At 39.7% G+C, this 21,360-nt stretch overlaps 1 protein-coding gene across 1 annotated transcript; it reads left to right on the plus strand.

Moving 5' to 3' along the window:
- The first annotated feature begins 213 nt into the window (after positions 1-213).
- Positions 214-18,934, plus strand: TFB2M (transcription factor B2, mitochondrial). Its single transcript, XM_070950476.1, has 8 exons — positions 214-587; positions 6,798-6,886; positions 7,119-7,269; positions 7,811-7,959; positions 10,631-10,720; positions 11,384-11,443; positions 14,034-14,176; positions 16,529-18,934. The coding sequence occupies exons 1-8, from the start codon at positions 278-280 to the stop codon at positions 16,713-16,715; spliced, it is 1,179 nt and encodes a 392-aa protein (XP_070806577.1). The 5' UTR covers positions 214-277; the 3' UTR covers positions 16,716-18,934.
- Positions 18,935-21,360: the final 2,426 nt, after the last annotated feature.

The following is a 21,360-nucleotide window of genomic DNA, read 5'->3' on the forward strand; positions in this document are numbered from 1 at the left end:
TCCCGAGCGCAGCGCCCAGAAGCCAAAGGTGTGCGCCACCGAGTACCAGATGCCTAGAGAGGAGCTTGCCATGAAAACGGAAGGCTAGAACGTCAACCCCGGCGACAGCTCGTTAACGCTCGGAGGAAACCGGAATCCGCCGGTGGGCGCTCCGACGCTAAAATTGTCCGGGTGCAAACTGCGCTCGCTTTTCGAGTTCTGCAAGGTCGTCACGTGAGGGTTTACGCTCGCCTTGAAAAAAAAAAACAAAAATAAAAATCAGCGCTAAAGCGAGAAGATGACTTTCGTTGCGTTGGTTTCCCCTCTCTTCGGGGGACGGCAGTTGACCCTGGCCGCCTCGACTTTACGCTCTGGCCTGCGGTTCTCGGTGCGGCGCCTGAAGGGTCAGAGTGTAAGACTCGGACTCCACAACCTGAAAAAACCCTCTTTCGTGAGAGCTGACATCGCCCAAATGGTCGCGACCATGGATTCGACCTCAGATCGAAGGTTTCTCGTCTGCCCCGTTTCAGCGCAGAAAGTGGCCTCCCAGCTGACGAGGGGGCGAAATTTTGAGAAGTCCAAAACCTTCCTGCTGGAATTTGAGGCAGGTGAGAGTTACTTAAGGGGACCTTTTTTTAGGGTAAAAGTTAAGTATGTGACCTCGAAGGTGATGTGATGATAATAAAGTTGACATTAAGCTGCGAGGAGGAATCCACCAGATTTGTTGCAATACCTGTTAGAGAAAGGGTGTCTTCTAGGTGTTTAGCATCTGTGCCATTGTGCTGCAATAGCAATCAGTGTGCGGCAGATTATGTTTTTCAATAGAAGAAAATATCTGTACCGTAGCTCAGAATAGGACTGTGGAGTCGTTGGTGCTCTCTGATCTTTTTGGCTTGCAGTCATTTAATTAGCCAACCAGAAAACATTATCACTGAAGCATTGATGTTACCTAGTTGGGTAATGAACACAAACAACCAAGCTGAGAAGATCAAGAACTTCACAGATTATAATTTTTAAAATGATAATTTTATATTACTAAAAATTCATATTGTGTACTTCTTGAAGAATCATATCCTATATATCCTATATAATATAATAGTATAATTTAATATAAGATAAGATAAGATAAGATATACCCCAAAGTATATAAACCCCTGTTTTAGGCCCAGTACTCTTCAACATCTTCATCAATTTAATTTAATTTAATTTAATTTAATTTCGAATTTATATACCGCCCTTCTCCCTGAGGACTCAGGGCGGTGTACAGCCAAGATAAAAAACATAGAATACAAATATTAAAACATTTAAAAATATATATAAAATTTGGCCCAAAAAATTAAAATCGCAGACTAATTAAAAGGATTTAAAAATTTTAAAAATTTCTTCTTAAGCCAACCCGGCTTGCTGAAAAAGATAGGTTTTCAGGGAACGACGGAAGGCATTGAGGTCCTGGATTCTTCTTATCTCCGTGGGCAACTGATTCCAGAGGGTGGGAGCCCCCACAGAGAAAGCCCTCCCCCTGGGGGCCACCAGCCTACATTGTTTGGCTGATGGCACCCTGAGGAGGCCCTCTCTGTGGGAGCGCACGGGTCGATGGGAGGTCATCGGTAGCAGCAGGCGGTCTCGGAGATAGCTAGGCCCTATGCCATGGAGCGCTTTAAAGGTGATAACCAACACCTTGAAGCGCACCCGGAAGACCACCGGGAGCCAGTGCAGCTCGCGCAGGAGTGGTGTTACATGGGAGCGCCATGTTGCTCCCATCACTACCCGCGCTGCTGCATTCTGGACCAGCTGGAGCCTCCGGGTGCTCTTCAAGGGGAGCCCCATGTAGAGAGCGTTACAGTAGTCAAGGCGAGAGGTGACGAGGGCGTGAGTGACTGTGCACAGGGAATCCCGATCAAGAAAGGGCCGCAACTGGCGAATCAGGCGAACCTGATAAAAGGTCCCCCTGGTAACAGCCGTCAGATGTTCCTCCAAAGACAGCTGCCTATCCAGGAGGACTCCCAGATTGCGAGCCCTTTCAGTGGGGGCCAAAGACTCGCCCCCAATAGTCAGTGATGGAGTCAACTGACTATATCGGGATGCCGGGAGCCACAGCCACTCAGTCTTGGAAGGGTTGAGCCTGAGCCTGTTCCTCCCCATCCAGATCCGCACAGCCTCCAGGCACTGGGACATCACTTCAAGGGCATCGTTGGGGTGGCCTGGGGTGGAGATGTACAGCTGGGTGTCATCAGCGTACTGGTGGTATCTCACCCCAAAGCCACGGATGATCTCGCCCAGTGGCTTCACATAAATGTTGAACAGAAGGGGCGAGAGGACCGATCCCTGCGGCACTCCACAAATGAGAGGCCTCGAGGTCGACCTCTGCCCCCCTGCCAACACAAACTGCGACCGGTCGGAGAGAAAGGAGGAGAACCACCGTAACACGGTGCCTCCCACCCCCAACTCTTCCAGCCGGTGCAGCATGATACCATGGTCGATGGTATCAAAAGCCGCTGAGAGATCTAATAGGACCAGAACAGAGGAATAACCCCTGTCCCGAGCCCTCCAGAGATCATCGACCAACGCGACCAATGCCGTTTCCGTGCTGTGCCCAGACCTGAAACCTGACTGGAACGGATCCAGATAGGATGTTTCCTCCAGGAATTGTGGAAACTGTTGCGCGACCACACTCTCAACAACCTTCGCAATGAAGCGAAGGTTGGAGACAGGACGATAGTTAGCCAATATTGCTGGATCCAGGGACGGCTTCTTGAGGAGAGGCCTCACCACCGCCTCTTTCAGGGCAGCGGGGAAGTGACCCTCACTCAAGGAAGCATTAATAACGCCCTGGAGCCAGCCTCGTGTAACCTCCCGGGAAGCCAGTACCAACCAGGAGGGACACGGGTCCAGTAAACATGTGGCCGCACTAAGTCTCCCCAAAATCCTGTCCACATCATCGGGAGTCACAGCATCAAACTCCTCCCAGATAACATTCTCAAGACTGTTCCTCGTCACCCTGCCCTGATCTACCCAGTCAGAGTCCAAATCCCCCCGGATCTGAGCGATTTTGTCATACAGGTATTGTCCGAAATCCTCCGCCCTGCCTTCTAAGGGATCCTCCCGCACTCCCAGATGGAGCAGGGCGCGGGTCACCCTAAACAGGGCGGCCGGACGATTCCCTGATGACGCAATAGAGGCGGAAAAGTAGTTAGACTTTGCCGTCTTTATCGCCACTAGGTAGGCCTTAATATGCGACCTTACCAGTGTTCGATCAGATTCAGCGAGACTGGCCCTCCAACCGCTCTCCAGGCGTCTTTTCCGGCGCTTCATTTCCCTCAGCTCCTCAGTAAACCAAGGAGCCACCCGGGATCGGCATCGGGTCAGAGGCCGCAAAGGCACAACTCGGTCCAAGGCCCCACCAGCCGCCCGATCCCAGGCGGCTACCAGGTCCTCGGCCGAGTCATGTGCTAGATCCTCAGGAAATGGCCCAAGCTCCGTCTGGAACCTATCAGGATCCATCAGGCGCCTGGGGCGGATCCATCTAATTGGGTCCGCCTCCCTGCGGCGAGGGGTCGCGGTTCGAAGATCTAGGCGAAGGAGTGAGTGGTCAGTCCATGACAAGGGTTCCATGTCTATATCCCCTATAACAAGACCACTCAACCACTGGCCAGAGACAAAAATCAGATCCAGAGTGTGACCTCCCCTGTGAGTAGGGCCATGAACTAACTGGGTCAGGTCCATGGCCGTCATGGAAGCCATGAACTCCCGAGCCACCTCAGACGTTTCACCGACAGATGGCAAGTTGAAATCACCCATGACTAAAAGCCTGGGTGTATCTACTGCCACCGTGGCTATCACGTCGAGTAGCTCAGGAAGGGCTGTTGCCACGCGGCAGGGAGCCAGGTACGTAAGCAACAAGCCCATCTGAACCCCACGGCCCCACCTCACAAGGAGGGACTCACATCCGGCTATCTGAGGCACAGTGGTCTCCCTCGGATCCAGATCCTCGTTAATAATAACCGCCACCCCCCCCGCCCCTCCCCTGGGCCCTCGGCTGATGGAATGCTCTGAAGCCTGGTGGGCACATTTCAACCAGAGGGACGCCACCCTCCGGGCCCAACCAGGTCTCCGTAATACCCGCCAGGTCCGCTCCTCCCTCTTGTATAAGATCGTGAATGAGGGGGGCCTTATTAACCACGGACCTGGCATTGCATAACATCAGCCGAAGGCCCAGATCCTGAGTATCTAAGCCACCTAGTCTCCAAGAGGAGCCATGGGGACCGGGGCAAGCAATTGCTCTCAAACAGCGAGTGCGAGCCCCCAACACATGATATGGTCCCCTGCTCCCGCCATATCTGCCCCTCCCATCTACCGTGCTGATGGTACAAACCTCATAGGTATCGTCCCCCATCCCTTTCCCAGTCCCTCGACCAACACCTCCCAAATCGTTACCCTGTGCCGGGCTCGGCTCTGACCCTGGTGGATTTCCCCCCCCATCCCCCAGAGTCTTCTTCCCAATTTCTCTAGAAAGATCATTACAAACCCCCCTCCCAGAACCCCTTAAAATCTTAAAAAATTTCCCTAAAAAACCCCACAAATTCTTCCTTGCTCCATGCCATCTCTCTGGACTCCAAAGTCCGTCATCGAGATAGGCCCTCGATAATGTGGAGGGCCAAACCTGCGAGTGGGGAGAATCTCGCAGGGCGAGGAGTTCCGACACCGAATACATTTGTTACTGGGAGTAGTTATGGCTTATAACCAGGGGATCAACCATGATGATTTAAGAGTCCAACGGAAAAGTATATAAGTCTTAGGTAGTATACATTGGAAAACGCCACTGCCTTCATGGCAGTGGGAGGAGTCCAAGAATAGTCCAGAAACGATGGAAATAATAGCCGAGGCTGACTATCAATGATTGGATGAGGGGATAGATGGGGAACTCATCAAATTTGCAGATAACACCAAGCTGGCAGGAATAGCCAACACTCCAGAAGATAGGCTCAAGATACAGAAGGATCTTGACAGACTTGAACATTGGGTGGTATCTAACAAAATGAAATTCAGTGGTGAAGAAAGTAAGGTTCTACATTTAGGCAAGAAAAACAAAATGCACAGGTACAGTATTGGTGGTGCCTTGCTCAATAGTAGTAACTGAGAGAGGGTTCTTGGGAGTCCTAGTGGATAACCATTTAAATATGAGCCAGCAGTGTGCTGCAGCTGCCAAAAAAGCCAACACAGTTCTAGGCTGCATAAACAGAGATAGAATCAAGATCATGTGAAGTACCACTTTATAATGACTTGGTAAGGCCACACTTGGAATACTGCATTCAGTTTTGGTTGCCATGAGGTATAAAAGATGTGGAGACTCTAGAAAGAGTGCAGAGAAGAGCAACAAAGATGATTAGGGAACTGGAGGCTAAAACATATGAAGAACGGTTGCAGGAACTGGGTATGTTTAGTTTAATGAAAAGAAGGACTAGGGGTGACATGATAACAGTGATCTGATATCTCAGGGGTTGCCATAAAGAAGAGTCAACCTATTCTACAAAGCACCTGAAGGCAGGACAAGAAGCAATGGGTGGAAACTGATCAAGGAGAGAAGCAACTTAGAACTAAGGAGAAATTTCCTGACAGTTAGAACAATTAATCAGTGGAACAACTTGCCTCTAGAACTTGTGAATGCTCCAACACTGGAAGTTTTTAAGAAGATGTTGGATAACCATTTGTCTGAAGTGGTGTAGGGTTTCCTGCTTAAGCAGGGGGTTGGACTAGAAGACCCCCAAGGTTCCTTCCAACTTTGTTATATTATATTATATTATATTATATTATATTATATTATATTATATTATATTATATTATATTATATTATATTATATTATATTATATTATATTATATTATATTATATTATATTATATTATATTATATTATATTATATTATATTATATTATATTATATTATATTATATTTATTATATTATATTATTATATTATATCCTCTGTGTAACTTTACAATCTTATAACAGCTTCATTTGAACATAATTCTCATTGAGTTGAAGGGATCTCCATCCAGAAATACATAGCTAGTTTATTTATTAACCAATATATTTTTGTCTTAATCTTATTGTATTTTAAGTGGCTTACATCATCGTACAATTATGGAAAAGGCAAAGTTCTTTTTTATAAATCACTTGAAACCTGTCCTGACAGGTCTCATGAACTGACTTGCATAAAAATATTATTTAGTAAAAAATTGTAAAACAGAGGAAGAAAATTATATTGGAAAAGCTGTTTCCAATGATCCTTTAGTTACATAAAAAACAGCCAGCAACCTTTTCAGATATTGTTGCGTGCACTAAAAATTAAAATGAAAAAGTGGTTGAAATATTATGAAACTGCTATATCTTGCTAGCTTTCATGAAAAAGAATTGAGAGCTAGTGAGATTTGTCTATTTCATAGACTTTCAGTCATTGTCAGACTGTCTTTTTAAAAAGAAGATAATTTTGGGGTTTCATGAACACATACCGGTATCTGGGATAACACAGGCACAAAAGCTATTTCTCTGATGGCAGATTGAATTGGGAGTCACCACTTGGAGGAATAGAACAGCAAATAGCACTTTAAATAGTGTTACTCTTTCTTGATCATGGTTGATTTTTTCAAACCAGGTAGATACCATTATTGGCAGCTGAATAATATTTATCTGTTTTCTCCTTTTAGGATTAGGCAATACCTGATGTAAACTTTCAGTTAGAATATTTTGATTGATATTTCTCTTTTAAACAAAAACAAAGCTTTTTAAATAAATTCTAGAGTATTAAACAATGGCTATTTTTAGGTCCTGGAGTATTGACTCAAAAGTTGCTTAATACTGGAGCCCACGTCATAGCTCTGGAGAGTAATAAATCTTTTCTTCCTAATTTAGAGGTAGGTATTATCTTATTCCTAATATAAATTCCTATATTCTCATCTTAAAGCAAGGCTGGGAAACACTTCTGATATTTCTGGATTATGACATCCATTGGTCCTGGGTCATTGTGAGCGATAGTTAAAGGGACACCAACAGTTTAAGCAGAAAGTAATCAACATGAACAGAATAGCCCAGAGAAAGGCTATTTCAGGTGTTTTGGTTAACCTCTAGTTGTATGCTTGTATTTAGTCTCTAAAGAAAGAATTTGAAAGCCAATTGGAAGTGGTTCATTCCAACTTCGTAAAGTTGGATACTAATCCATATGCATTGTTGAAGGGTGAATTATGTTCTGAAACACTTTTTAACAACCTGAAAATCTTTGAAGTTCCTTGGACATCAGGTAAATTATCATACATGTATGTATATTGTAAATTTAAATTGTATATTCACTTTTTCTTGATCATATGAATTTGAGGTAGCTCCCATTCAAACAGAATTGTTTAATTGGATCACTTCAATATGAAAATTATAACATGCAGAGTAATATGGCATTTGTTAAATTACCTTCACATTGGTCTCAAATATATTTAAAAAATTCTGAAGCAGAAACTATTAAGACTTTAGTATAAAAAAATCATGCTAAGGAAAGATTATATAATTTCTTTTGAAGTTAACAAAATTTGAAGGCTGTCTATAAACATAAAATAAGCAGTGAAAGTGATGCTATTTCTGCTTGCCAATTCAGACTCTAATAGGGCTTTTGATTAAAAGGTGGGCTTTCATGAAAAAAAGCATAACTTGCAAGATGAAAGTCCCGAAGCTAATAGTTATATTGCTGATGCTATGCTTATATGCTTATAATAATTTTTAATTTAATACTAGATTACTGACTCACGGTATTTGCTTTAATTTTCAAACATCTTGATTCACTTTAAAAACAGATGTTCCTCTAAAAGTGGTTGGAATTGTCCCCCCTAAAAATGAACGGACCTTTATTTGGAAATTTACTTATTTTTTATATGAATGCAGCTCTATATACAATTATGGAAGAATAGAATTGAACTTGTTTGTCAGTGAAAGAATGTACAAGGTTCGTATAAAAAATTTGCTAATATATCAACTTTGAAATTGTATTTATTTATATTCCACTTTTTTATTTTTATAAATAACGCAAGGCGGTGAACTTACATAATACTCCTTCTTTCTCCTATTTTCCCACAACAATCCTGTGAGATGTGTTGGGCTGAGAGAGAGTGACTGGCTCAAAGTCATCCAGCCGGCTTTCATTCCTAAAGCAGGATTAGAACTCACAGTCTCCTGGTTTCTAGTGCTGCCTTATCTACTAGACCAAATTTTTAAACAAAATGACATTTTAAAAACAATTCTAAAATATATTGATGGATTTATAATGTTTGTTTTGAATTTTGAATTTAGGATTTGTTGCAATATGTTGTCTTTACTATAGCATTAAAAAACGTATTGTTATACAGGTAGCTATTGCTTGACAACCGTAACTGGGACTTACAACTCTGTTGCTAAGCCATGTGATCATAAAATGCAATGTCACAAAGTGTTGGCTTACAACAGGAGTTGCAACAATTCCAGTTGCTGTCATTAAAGCAAACTACATGTGATTTTCATGTGATCACCATTTGCACCCTCGTGCCATCTTTCCCATTGACTTTGCTTGTTGGAAGCTGGCAGTGAAGGACACAAATGGTGATCGTGTGCAGGATTCTATGATGTCATAATTGCAAGACAGTTGCCAAGCACCTAAATCTCAATCACATGACCATGGGAACACTGCAACTATGAGGACTGGTCATTGGTATCCATTATTCACTGCTGTCATAGCTTCAAATGATAACTGAACAGGTGGTTAAACAAGGAATAAGTAACTTTTTATGAGTTATCTTAGAGATATTCTGAGATAAGAAATGATATAGAAATAAGGTACAACCTTACCTAATCTATTTTACATTGGCAATAGAAACTATGGTTTATAGTCAAGGGGTGTAAATCAAATGTTGATTTTTCATATTTAAGAAACATTTAGAAGGATCTAGCAATATTCACTGGCCAGTATAACCATTTGAATTGCAAAATCCATTTATTCACTGCAGCTTCTGCCATGTGGAATGAGAAAAAGGAAAATCTCTTTGTGAGATACTGAATGAAAACTATTGTATTTTCAGTGTTATTCAAATAAAAAAAGGCAATATTTTTCATAATCAACTTATTTTACTGGTTGTTTCTGCGCTGAAATAGGCAAACACAGGAAAATGTATTCTGCAAATAACTGGAGGTATTTTAGAGCCAAGCTCTGATACTGAATCCAGACTATAAGAAATTAAATGACACTGTTAAGCTATGGCAGATTTCTGAAAGATAATTAGTCAGTTCAAACTCCTATCAATTCAAAGATAGTCTGTTCAAGTTAATGTTTAAATAATGAACTGGAAAATAAGCTATCATTTCTAGTTCTATTCCAAATGATTCTCATTTTCTCGTTTAAGTTATTCTAGAACTGTAACTCTTATTTCTAAGAGTTTGATTTGCTGAATACTGCTTTTAGTATTTGTAGTCACTTATTGTGCAATTATAGCTATGACATTTTGTTTTGGCCACCAATTATGCTACCAACTGGACATTCGATATTATTTGTGATTTATGAATGAATCCCTTACAAATGTTGACTGTATTGATTATTATAATGAAATACAGTCATCCTTTATTGAAACTTTTGTAGCAAAATTATATATGCATATACACAGCTTTTTAAAAATTTGTTTTGTTTAATAAAAGGCAAAATATGACAAGACAAGGAAACACAGAAATAAACTTCCTATATTTCACCTGAAAGTAGGTAATTCAATTGATTGGTAGATTGATTATGTGCCATCAAATCTTGCTAGATTTTATCTTTCTTGGAACATCTTTTCCAGAGTGTTCACTGCTAATCTAATAGTTGCCAGAGTAGCAGTGTAGTTCTTGACTGCTGAGTTGGTAATAAATTCTAAAAGGCAGAAAGTATTCATGAGTTCAATAATGAAGATACTGAATGGTCATCTCAAAGGTGCTTTTTCAAAAGGCAACTGGACTTTATTTTTTCCTTGAGGAAGACGTTTTGCTTCTTATCCAAGTGAGAAGTGAAACTTTTTTTCTCAAGGATAAAAAGTCCTTTTGAAAAAAACACCCCATATGACCTGCATGACTGAGAATCTTCATTGATATATTGAATAGTCAGTTCTAAGGTTGGTTGCTGTACCTGTTGTTGTTGTTAGTTAGTTCTTCTTTAAATTTAATCTTAGTCTCAATTTTTCACTATGTCACTTGATTTTTACTGCTAGAGCTTGCAGATCATTTGCATTTTCAGCTAATTCAGTTACATAATTAATATAGAAATAATTAGACTATTATACTCTACACAAGTTTTTGTATCTTTGGAACTGTAATTGATTTCTATAAGAAAGAAGCTAGGAAAATATTACCAAAAAATAAAGTTCATTTATCACCTATTGCCAAGAATACTGCAGGACTTGTACGGACAATTGCAAAGAGTCTAATGACTTTAAGGCACACCCACCCACACAAAAACAACATATGTTACATCTGACATAATCTCCAACAAGTTGTCTTGCATACCTTGATTCACTTTTTAGCATTTCTTGCCTCACAGAGGTTTTCAAGTTCAGGAAATTCAGGATTTTCATAATAAAATCAGAAATATAATGTAAAATTACTGCTTCTGCCTTTGCCAGGTTTTTGTTGCAAAACCTCCAGATAAAAAATGTTACCAGCCACTAAGTGTACTTTGGCAAACAGCTTGTGATATTCATCTTCTACACAAGGTGAGCATTTTGTATATGCAGCGATTAATAATAGAAACCTGCTTGTCTTACACATTTATTACTAACTTGATACTAAAAATTTGAGACAGGTTATTGAAATGAATGAGATGTGGGAAGACAGTATTTTTATTATCTCAAGTGTTATATAGTAATGTGGAACTTGACAAATTATAATATCCACCTTACCCCATCTCCTTTTTTGTGTGCTCATGTGTGGAGATGCTACAGTAAGATGTGGCTCAGGAAAGTCTCTTAACCTAGTTAGTGTTTTCAAATGCAGTGAGCTATGCAGTGAGAACATCCCATATAAGAGAAACTCACATGTAGCACTTTAGCTATCACTCCCTGCATTTGGCAAGTTGCTGTACATTCTGAAACTGTTTTTGTTAATAACAAAATACTTAACTTCTTAGTCTTACACTATGTTTTATTTATGATGGGGGATTTCTGTACACTGAAAATTAACCGCTGAAATCTATGGGAAGCAAGATAATAAAAAATAGACTTCAATTCTGTGTATAAACCTATTGTCAAAATCTCTTTTTAGGACACCAACATTCAGAATGCTGAATATATAATTGATTTTAGTGCTTCTTCATTCTTTCATATCTTGGCCCTAATATTTTAAAGCTACGCTAACTTTCATTGTTTCCTCTCTTCTAGATACCTTGCTCTTCATTTTTAACTACTTCAAGAAAAAAGTCATCGGGATCAAATAGTGTGGTGAGATTTTAATATTTGTCAGTCCTAAAATAAATGCAGTGTGAATGTCTGGGTGATGATTTACCTAGTTTGGATAATGAAACATTTGCAAGAAAACAATGAAGCTCAGAGAGCACCAGGGACTCCACAGGTTAATTTGATTGTGGATGTTCAAGATGCAGTAAATTCTGCCTCTGCAGACTCATATAATTGAGAGACTTCAAAAGTAAATGTCCAATTTGTTTTAAGAAGTTGTATGTTAAAGATCAAATAATGGATTTGAATGTCTATTTAAATTACCTAGTTCTCTATTCCAGAGAAAAAGAGATAGTTTTTATTTGCACTTAATTATCAAATTTCAGTTTTCAAAAGTATTTTTTGCATGAGTCAAAACCTATATAGGTAGTCCTCACTTAACAACCAATCATTTTACAACTGTTGGAGGATATGATAGCCATGGAATAGATGCTTTATGGCCCATAAACCACCCCAACCATCATAAATAGTTCTGCCACACCCCCACAATTGTCAGGCAGGTCACCTTTACAATTGGTCATGACATTCTACAGTAACAACTGCTATTTACATGGAAGTCAGCAAAAAAATGGTCATTCAAATGAATGGGTTTGCTTAACAATGTTGGTATTTTCTTAATGTTTGCTGCAAGAAGGCCAAAAAATTATTTCTAGTCACACGGGTACCATGACATATGACCACAACTATTTTCGACTATAATTCCGGGCTCAGTTACAATCATAAATTGAGACTACCCATGTTAGGAGGGTTCCTACTAGGAATTGTTATTGCAATCTTTCCATGGTTTGCTATACTTTAACCATAAACGTCATATTCATTGCCATGGAGAGGGGAATGAAGATATTCATAGTCCAAGAGACACCACATGTATATTTCAATACATATTCTGGGAATTACTGCAGAAAATAGGCTCAAGATCCAGATGGATTTCAAGACTGAAAGGTTTTTCACAGACAAGAAAAGCCAAACAGGTATAGATTAGGTGAAACCTGGATCATTAGTAGTAATTGTGAGAGAAATCTTGAAGTCCTAGTGGACAGTCACTTAAATATGAGCCAGCAGCATGTGGTTGCAGCCAAAAAAGCCAATGCAGTCCTAGGTTTCATTAACGGAGAGATTGAATCAAGATCATGTGAAGTATTAATATCGCTTTTTATAAAGCCTTAGTAAGACACACTTTGAATACTGCATCCAATTTTGGTCATATTATAAAAAAGATTTTGAGACTCTTGAAAGACTGCAGAGAAGACCAACAAATATGATTAGGGTGGCTAAAACATGAAGAATGGTTGTAGGAATTGGGTATGTCTAGTTTAGTGAAAAGAAGGACTAGGGAGACATGATAACAGTGTTCCAATATTTGAGAAGCTGACATAAAGAAGAGGGAGGGTCAATCTATTTTCCAAAGCATCAGAGCAAGACAAGAAACAATGGATGGAAACTAATCACGAAAAGAAGCAACCTAGAACTAAGGAGAAATTTCCTAACAGCGAGAAAAATTAACCAGTGGAATGGCTTGCCTTCAGAAGTTGCTCCATTACTGGACAGCCTCTTGTTTGGTATGGTACAGAGTGTCTTGCTTGAACAGGGGGTTGAGGTAGAAGACCTCCAAAGTTCCTTCCAATTCTGTTATTCAGTTATTCCGTTAATTAGGCAACATAATGCTCAGAGTCACCTTGAACCACGAGATGGGTGGCAAATAAGTGATAATCATGTTACCATCGGCATTGACAAAATGACCACCAGTCAATTGCAAAAGGCAGCTTTATTCAGAATCCTTACATCCTGCGACAATATTTTTAACATCTACCTATCACAGGTTCTCGGGATGAACTTGAAAGGTATATAAAAATAGAAATCTAGTCTGAACATCTGGCTGTGTGACAAACCATTATGATAATAGTAGGTGGATAAAAATATCAAATCCAGTTAAAACATCTGCCTGATTTTATAATGAAACATAATAAGTAGTTTTTGGCATTTCCGAATGCAAACTCTTGGTCATAACACACCAGATTTAACTATGGTTGAAAGAAATGGTAGATAATTGATGTGGCAATACCAGGAGATAGTACAGTAGAAGACAAAGAATTGGAGAAAATCACAAAATATCAAGATTTGAAAATCGAAATTGAAAATTTATGGCATAATTTGGCTGTGGTGGTCCCAATGGTTATTGACACACTAGGTTATCGGCAAATCTTGGATGGCAGTTAGAAAATCTATGCATTGAAAACATTTCCATCTGTCAATTGCAAAAGGCTAGACTGCTTGGATTTGTTCAGTATATCATTATACTGATAAGTTATGAAGTACTAGCTTTTTGGGAAGAATTGAATGTGTATGAAGGCCAACGAACATAGCTTACACTAAAGAACTGTTATTTCACATTTTTCTGTATATAATAATAATTTAATAAAATATATGTGCATAGGCATTCTTTTTAACAAATTCATAATGAAGTTTTCAGAAAAGTTTAATCTGATCTACAAGTTCATAAAAAAATTAACTTGACTAAAATGTATTTGAGTTAATTGTTAAATTGAGATGTTTTTTATTCTTCTACCTTCTGCAGAATGAACTCTTATATTTAGTACAACTAACACCACGCAAAGATTTATTTACAGACTTCTTGACAACTGCTAATTCAAAAACATTTATTATGATGGTAAAGCAGTGTTTTGGTAAAGCCTCAATTAAGCTACATAACAAATTGAAGTAAGTAAAATTAAATTTCTTCAATTAAAAAACAACACAGACTAATTTTTAATACAATGTGACATGTGTCAGAAATACAGTATGTATAATGGTATGTAGTTACCATTACATATGTGCATGTATATATTATACATGTTAATGATAATCCTCTCCAGCAGCCAACATAAGGAGGGGTTGTTGTTGTTGTTGTTGTTGTTAGTCGCAAAGTCATGTCTGACCCATCGCGACCCCATGGACAATGTTTTTCGAGGCCTTCCTGTCCTCTACCATCCCCCGGAGTCCTTTTAATAAGCTCACACTGACTGCTTCAGTGACTCTATCCAGCCACCTCATTCTCTGCCGTCCCCTTCTTCTTTTGCCCTCAATCGTTCCCAGCATTAGGCTCTTCTCCAGTGAGTCCTTCCTTCTCATTAAGTGGCCAAAGTATTTGAGTTTCATCTTCAGGATCTGGCCTGCTAAGGAGCAGTCAGGGTTGATCTCTAGGACTGACCGGTTTGATCGCCTTGCAGTCCAAGGAGTCTTCTCCAGCACCATAGTTCAAAGGCCTCAATTCTTTGGTGTTCAGCCTTCCTTATGGTCCAACTTTCACAGCCATACATTGTAACTGGGAAAACCATAGCCTTGACTGTACACACATTCGTTGGCAGGGTGGTGTCTCTGCTTCTTAGTATGCTGTCTAGATTAAGGAGGGATTAACACCAGACAAACAAACAGAAAACAATATCCTAATAATAATTACTCTAATAATCTCTCTCTCTCTCTCTCTCCCTTCCTCCCTCAAAGAAATTTGAAAATTTTAGAGTACAGGTAATTCTCAATTTATGACATGTCACTTAGTAATGATTCAAAGTTATGACACCACCACCCCCAATTTACAACCCATTTCCAAAGTTATATCTAGGTTCATTCACCCTTACAACCAACCAAAGAGTTGCTGAAACACCCTCCATCTATTTCTCTCCCATCCTGTCCTATTAGGTCCCCACAGTCTTTGCCAGTCCACTGGGTTCCATGTTTCCACCCTCATCACTACCTTGCCTAGAGCTCAAGAGGTTGGGTTATGGAAGGAGGATAGGTCATTTCATTGCTGGCCATGTGACAGAATTTCACAAGCAGATGTCTTTTTCTGAGGTGCTGATGAAGCTTTTGGCTTTCCTTTCCTTCCCAAGGTATTAGCATAGACTGCTAAAGCTTGGAGGGGGTGGGGGAGCAAGTGCATGCAAGGAGAAATCCTCTCGGTTTTCGTTCCCTTCTAAGTTGCTAGAAAAATGGCCACTTGTGGAATTCCAGGTTCCATTGTGATCATAATTCGGGATTACCTGTCTGCCTAACAGTATGCTGATGATAAATTTAATTTTTCCCCTACCATCCCCCTAACTTTTGGAAATGTGCTCATCTGCTCTGGGGGGGGGGGAGGGGAGGGAACAAGCATTGGCTGAAATTTTTATTGTCAAAAATTGTATCTGGATCTATGGTGGATTTCAAAAAAATTCTTGCCAGTAAGTAGGATACATGAAACTGATGTTTTGTTTAACCTCAAGTTGGCTTCCATTTTAGAAATTAAAATAAACTAAATAAAATTAGGTGAGCCATTTAGGCAATTGCTAAGGCAGATGTTTGTAAGCATACTGATACTTTCAGGTATTGTTGTGACACAGGCCCAAATAAGTAGTAGGAAAATCAGTCAGTGAAAAAACAAACTTTATTTCAATTATTTCATTCCCAGCGTTGTTCAACTAAATTAAAGCAAATTCCTCCCAACACAAATTGCTCAGTTCTATCGCAAACCTTGATCCAATTAGGCAAACTGCCAAAGGCCTTTCTTGGCAAACATTCAGAAGTCACAGATACAAAAATAAATGCAAGACGTAGATGAAGAAGACGAAGCTACCAACGTTGTTTTCCGGCAAAGCCCAAACGCCATTGCTGGTCTGTTTTAAGCCTTATGGGAGGGGCCAATCATCTCTTGGCCCTACTCCCAAGTTGTCCTTTTTGCTTGAGCTGCTCTTGCCTTCTGGCAGCTCTTCTCATGTGTGCATTAGGAACAGGCTCCCCGTTCCTCTGCTTCACTACTATCAGTCTCTGGAGGCTCTGGAGCCTGCACCTCACTCCCCGATGGCCCTGGCCCCATCTCTGCCTCCGACGCAGAGTCCTCATCCGGGCCTTCCCCAGCCTCCAGGACTGGCCCATGTTGTTCCTCAGACTCATCACTGTCCGACTCCGCTGCCAGCTCCGCAGCCTACTGGCAGACCACAATAGGTATCATTGGGAGGCAAGGTTTTAAGAACATATTGAGTCCACTTGATTGTTAACAATTAAATTATATCTAATTTTCAATGATTTTTGTTTCAGTTTATGGACTTATGAGAATGCAAAGAACTTGCTGAGAGAATTGGGGATTCCAGAAGATGTTACAGCTGGTGGTTTATACCCAGAGGCATACAAATCTCTCTTTGAACTTATGGAACAATCTAATCGAATTGATCGGAGTTTGTTCTGTGACATTGATTTATTGGCAGATGACAATGTAATTCTTTAAAATTAAGACTATTTAATTTGTTTTTTTTAAAACTGAAATACAATACAGAGGACCACATACCTTGGAATTTTACAAAGAAGATAATCCCTATGTGTATGAGGATGACAATTCTAGAAAATTTAAATTATGCAAACAAGGAAAATATAATGGATCCCAAATGATCAACTCTGAAGTTGCTGTATCTTGGAAACTACAAAGATTGGAAAACAATATGTACATCATCAGTTCTGTGTAAAACATATACAGTGGGGCAAAAAAGTATTTAGTCAGCCACCAATTGTGCAAGTTCTCCCACTTAAAAAGATGAGAGAGGCCTGTAATTGACATCATAGGTAGACCTCAACTGTGAGAGACAAAATGAGAAAACAAATCCAGACAATCACATTGTCTGATTTGGAAAGAATTTATTTGCAAATTATGGTGGAAAATAGGTATTTGGTCAATATCAAAAGTTCATCTCAATACTTTGTTATATATCCTTTGTTGGCAATGAGAGGTCAAACGTTTTCTGTAAGTCTTCACAAGGTTGGCACACACTGTTGCTGGTATGTTGGCCCATTCCTCCATGCAGATCTCCTCTAGAGCAGTGATGTTTTGGGGCTGTCCCTGGGCAACACGGACTTTCAAACTCCCTCCAAAGGTTTTCTATGGAGTTGAGATCTGGAGACTGGCTAGGCCACTCCAGGACCTTGAAATGCTTCTTACGAAGCCACTCCTTTCATCTGACCATATGACATTCTCCCAATTCTCTTCTGGATCATCCAAATGCTCTCTAGCAAACTTCAGACGGGCCTGGACATGTACTGGCTTAAGTAAGGGGACACGTCAGGCACTACAGGCCTCTCATCTTTTTAAGTGGGAGAGCTTGCACAATTGGTGGCTGACTAAATACTTTTTTGCCTCACTGTATATTATATATTATTATATAAGACTTGGCATTTGTCACTGTTGAAATTTATCTTGCTGGTTTCTACCCATTTATTCCGATTTGATAAGTTATCTCCTAAACCTTGATATTGTCCTCTGTTTATTTTCCCTTTTTGCCTTTGTGTCATCTAGATTGATTTTATTTCCTAACCCTTCATCCAAGTTATATGTTCAGGGGCACAAGCCTAGAATGGAGCCCTTGTGTAAGCACTCAGTTCTTTCCAACTTAATGTGATTTGCTGGGTATGTTTGTTCAACTCAATATTCATCCAATGATATAATAATCCAGTTCATCTTTTGCCATGTTTTCTTCTAGTATTTTATTGGAGACTTCGTTGAATACAAGTTAAACTGTCCACTGTCTGTTTCTAGTTAATTAAATTGTCATTGTATCAAAAAAGACAATTATGTTGATTTGTCATGATCAGTGTGTTTCCCCATACCAGAATAATATAAACTTTTTTGAATAAACTAAGAAAATTAAGTTGAAAACTTGAAGTTCCAGGTTCAAGATCCCTTTTGGTTTAGTATATTAAACTGCTACTGTAATTCTAGCTTACTTAAGAATAAGGCCATACTATCTCAAGTTTATCAATGAATACCATTAATATTTTATTTAGAGATGGCCACATTTGCTAGCTACAGTCTGTGCTTTTGAGAAAGTAAAGGCTGAAGTAGGTGATATATAATGGATGGGATTTCTGTATTTTCCTGGCTCTGGGAGAAAATTCTTTTTCTCCTTAATTCTAATTGGGATTTATTTGTGCGATTGGGAGAAAACCAATGTTGCTATTTCCAGGAAGCATCAGAGTGAGTTTTGGGGCCAAAAAAATGAGTGTCTTAGGGAGACATGCAGACCTTAAGATTCTTAGGTTTCTTTAGCTCTGATTTAAATTAAATGCTGATAACTATTTGAGTCATTTGGATGACTCTTAAAATAGGTCATCCAAATGACGCCTCCAATTTTTTTGGCTCTTCCGTTAGTTTCCTTAAAACGTAAGTAATTAAAATAAAAATAATTAAAATTTGGATTTTTTTCAGGACAGATGCAAATAAGGCAACCATTAACTAAAACAAAAAGGTAATTGGGTTTTGCTATTGCTTATAATCCAAACTCTTACGTACATTTAGTTCCAATGTTTCATTTCTCTTTGCTTATTCTGAATTAGTTGCTATTTTAATACTTACTTTCATGTTTGAAGAAAACTTTTTACAACTGAGATTCCCTTTTTGAGACCTTCATAATTTGATCGTTAATGTTTTCATTTTTAATAAAATACTTTTTAAGTTATTCCTTATTGATGAAATACTTCTTTAATTAATTTAATTAATTCAATTTATATGCCGCCCCTCTCCGAAGACTCAGAGCGGCTCACAATACATTCCAAAAAATCATTATAAAAAAATTTAAAAATTAAAAACATTAAAAACTCATTCACGCCATTCATGGCCGGATCTCGCCAGATCACAACAGCGAGATCAACGGCCCCAGGCCTGCCAGAAAAGCCAGGTCTTCACCGCTTTTCAGAAGGCCAATAGGGTGGGGATGGTCCGGACCTCAGGAGGTAACTGGTTCCAGAGAGCTGGGGCAGCCACAGAGAAGGCCCTCCCCCGCGGGCCCACCAGCCAGCATTGTTTAGCTGACGGGACCCAGAGGAGACCAACTCTGTGGGATCTTACTGGTCGCTGGGAGCTATGTGGCAGAAGGTGGTCTCAAAGATAACCTGGCCCTGAGCCATGTAGGGCTTTAAAGGTAATAACCAACACCTTGAATTGTGACCAGAGACCAATAGGGAGCCAGTGCAGCTCGCAGAGAATTGGTGTAATGTGGATGTATCTAGGTGCACCCACGACAGCTCACGCAGCTGCGTTCTGGACCAACTGTAGTCTCCGAACACTTTTCAAGGGTAGCCCCATGTAGAGTGCGTTGCAATAATCTAACCGTGAGGTGACAAGGGCATGAGTGACTGTGAGGAGAGCCTCCTGATCCAAGTAGGGTCGCAGTTGGTGCACCAGGCGAACCTGTGCAAAGGTCCCCCTCTTCATCCTTTTCTTTTATGACTAAGCACACAAAGTAGGGAAAAAGTTAAGACAAAGTCCATATCAGTTATAAGCAGCCAATGACCCCTGAAATGTTTATCTGCAAGGCAAGAATTGATAAAAGGAAAAAAAGTATACATGGACAATCCATGCATTGCTTTTCACAATAGAGCACACACTTAAATAATGAGAATGAATTCAGTTGATATTAATTAGGGACATGGGAGGTTAAAAAAAAAGATGGTACCCATGATGGAATGAAACTTCACTCCTTTTCCATTCTTTGCATGCAAAACAAAGGGAAATATGGTTATGTGATAGTCACCTTCTTGACTTTTTAGCTCACCCCTCCTATGGAACCTCCTGTTGGGAGCAAGGATTGTTTATCCAGTCATTGAGCCATTGTGAGCCATTGGTGAGGGTGATGAACAGCCTTCAAAAGCTACCTAGGCAGACTACCTGACAGATATAATTGAAATCAAACTACTTGTAAAAGGAGTGTGTTTTTAAAAATTGAAAGTCCAAAATAAAAGGCAATATTTTCAGTGGCCATGATTGAGATCAAATGATAGCAATCTTCAAGTATCTGAAAAGATGCCACTTAGGAAAAGAAAATCGATATTTTTTTCTTGTTCCAGATAGCAAGTTAATAGAATAAAGGATTTAAAGCTACAAGAGGGCAGATTTCAACTGAATGATAGACTCTGAGAACAGTTCAACATTGGAAACATTTATCAAGAGAAATAGGGGACTCTTCTTTCCATATTCAAATGAAGGTTAGAGAGCTTTCCATTTGGCATACTTGAACTTGGAACCCTGCCAGGGTTAAGGTTACGATTAGGGTTGAATTGTTCCAATTATAGTGTGTGATCTTAAAGACAATTCTAAAAACAATAAGTTCTAGTAAGAAGTATACAAGAACCCAGTGAAAAGTAGATTTTAAAATCTCTTTCTAGGCACTGATATTTAGCAATACATTTGTATCAAAAAGGGTTGCTTTTTAAAAAAATCCTTTTGAGTCAATGTTGTCTCCTAACAATTGCCAAGTCTACAGCTTTCTTGACAAAATTTAAAAAGTAGTTTGCCATTGCCTGCTTCTTAGGGATGAGAAAGGGTGACTGGCCCAAGGTCAACCAGCTGGCTTTGTGTCTAAGGCAGGACCAGAATTTACACTCTCCCAATTTCTAGCCCAATGCTTTAATCACTTCACTGAACTGGCTATCTCAAAAACTACAGGGATTTATATTAATACCTGGAGTTTTTTTAACCTAACAATCTTAATTTAGTGTTTTAGACTTCCTATCACTTCAGCGAGACATGCATTGTATAATTGGCTATTGGAGTGGAATTAGGGTTTTTTGTTTGTTTGTTTGAAAAATAAACACGTTTAAAAGCAAGAGACAAAATTGAAATCGTTAAAGCCGAATTAACTCTTATCCACATTAATTTCAGGAACACAGAACACTTAATACATAAATATCTCGTCCTTAACAGTTTGTCATCCGCAGTCATGTACACTCCACGTAGCACTATTTAAATACTATTTATAACAATCCTTTTCTGAGTTTTTAATAACGGGGTGAGGAAAGGCTACACCGGGGAACGTAACGAAGGCGGGCTCTTTTCTTTTCCTTTTTTTTTTTTTGCTCGAAGGAAAGATGATTCCGGTGGCGGGCAG

Source organism: Pituophis catenifer, unplaced genomic scaffold (genome assembly GCF_029215685.1).
Source record: "Pituophis catenifer annectens isolate HBS135680 unplaced genomic scaffold, rPitCat1.0.hap2 SCAF_1, whole genome shotgun sequence".
Lineage (NCBI taxonomy): Eukaryota > Metazoa > Chordata > Lepidosauria > Squamata > Colubridae > Pituophis > Pituophis catenifer.

Excerpts from the sequence above, each read along its gene's own strand:
- TFB2M (XM_070950476.1), top strand. The coding sequence starts at position 278 with ATGACTTTCGTTGCGTTGGTTTCCCCTCTCTTCGGGGGACGGCAGTTG. Across the intron at positions 7,960-10,630 it reads TCAGTGAAAGAATGTACAAG|GTTTTTGTTGCAAAACCTCC; the intron begins GTTCGTATAAAA and ends TGCCTTTGCCAG. Across the intron at positions 14,177-16,528 it reads AAGCTACATAACAAATTGAA|TTTATGGACTTATGAGAATG; the intron begins GTAAGTAAAATT and ends TTTTTGTTTCAG.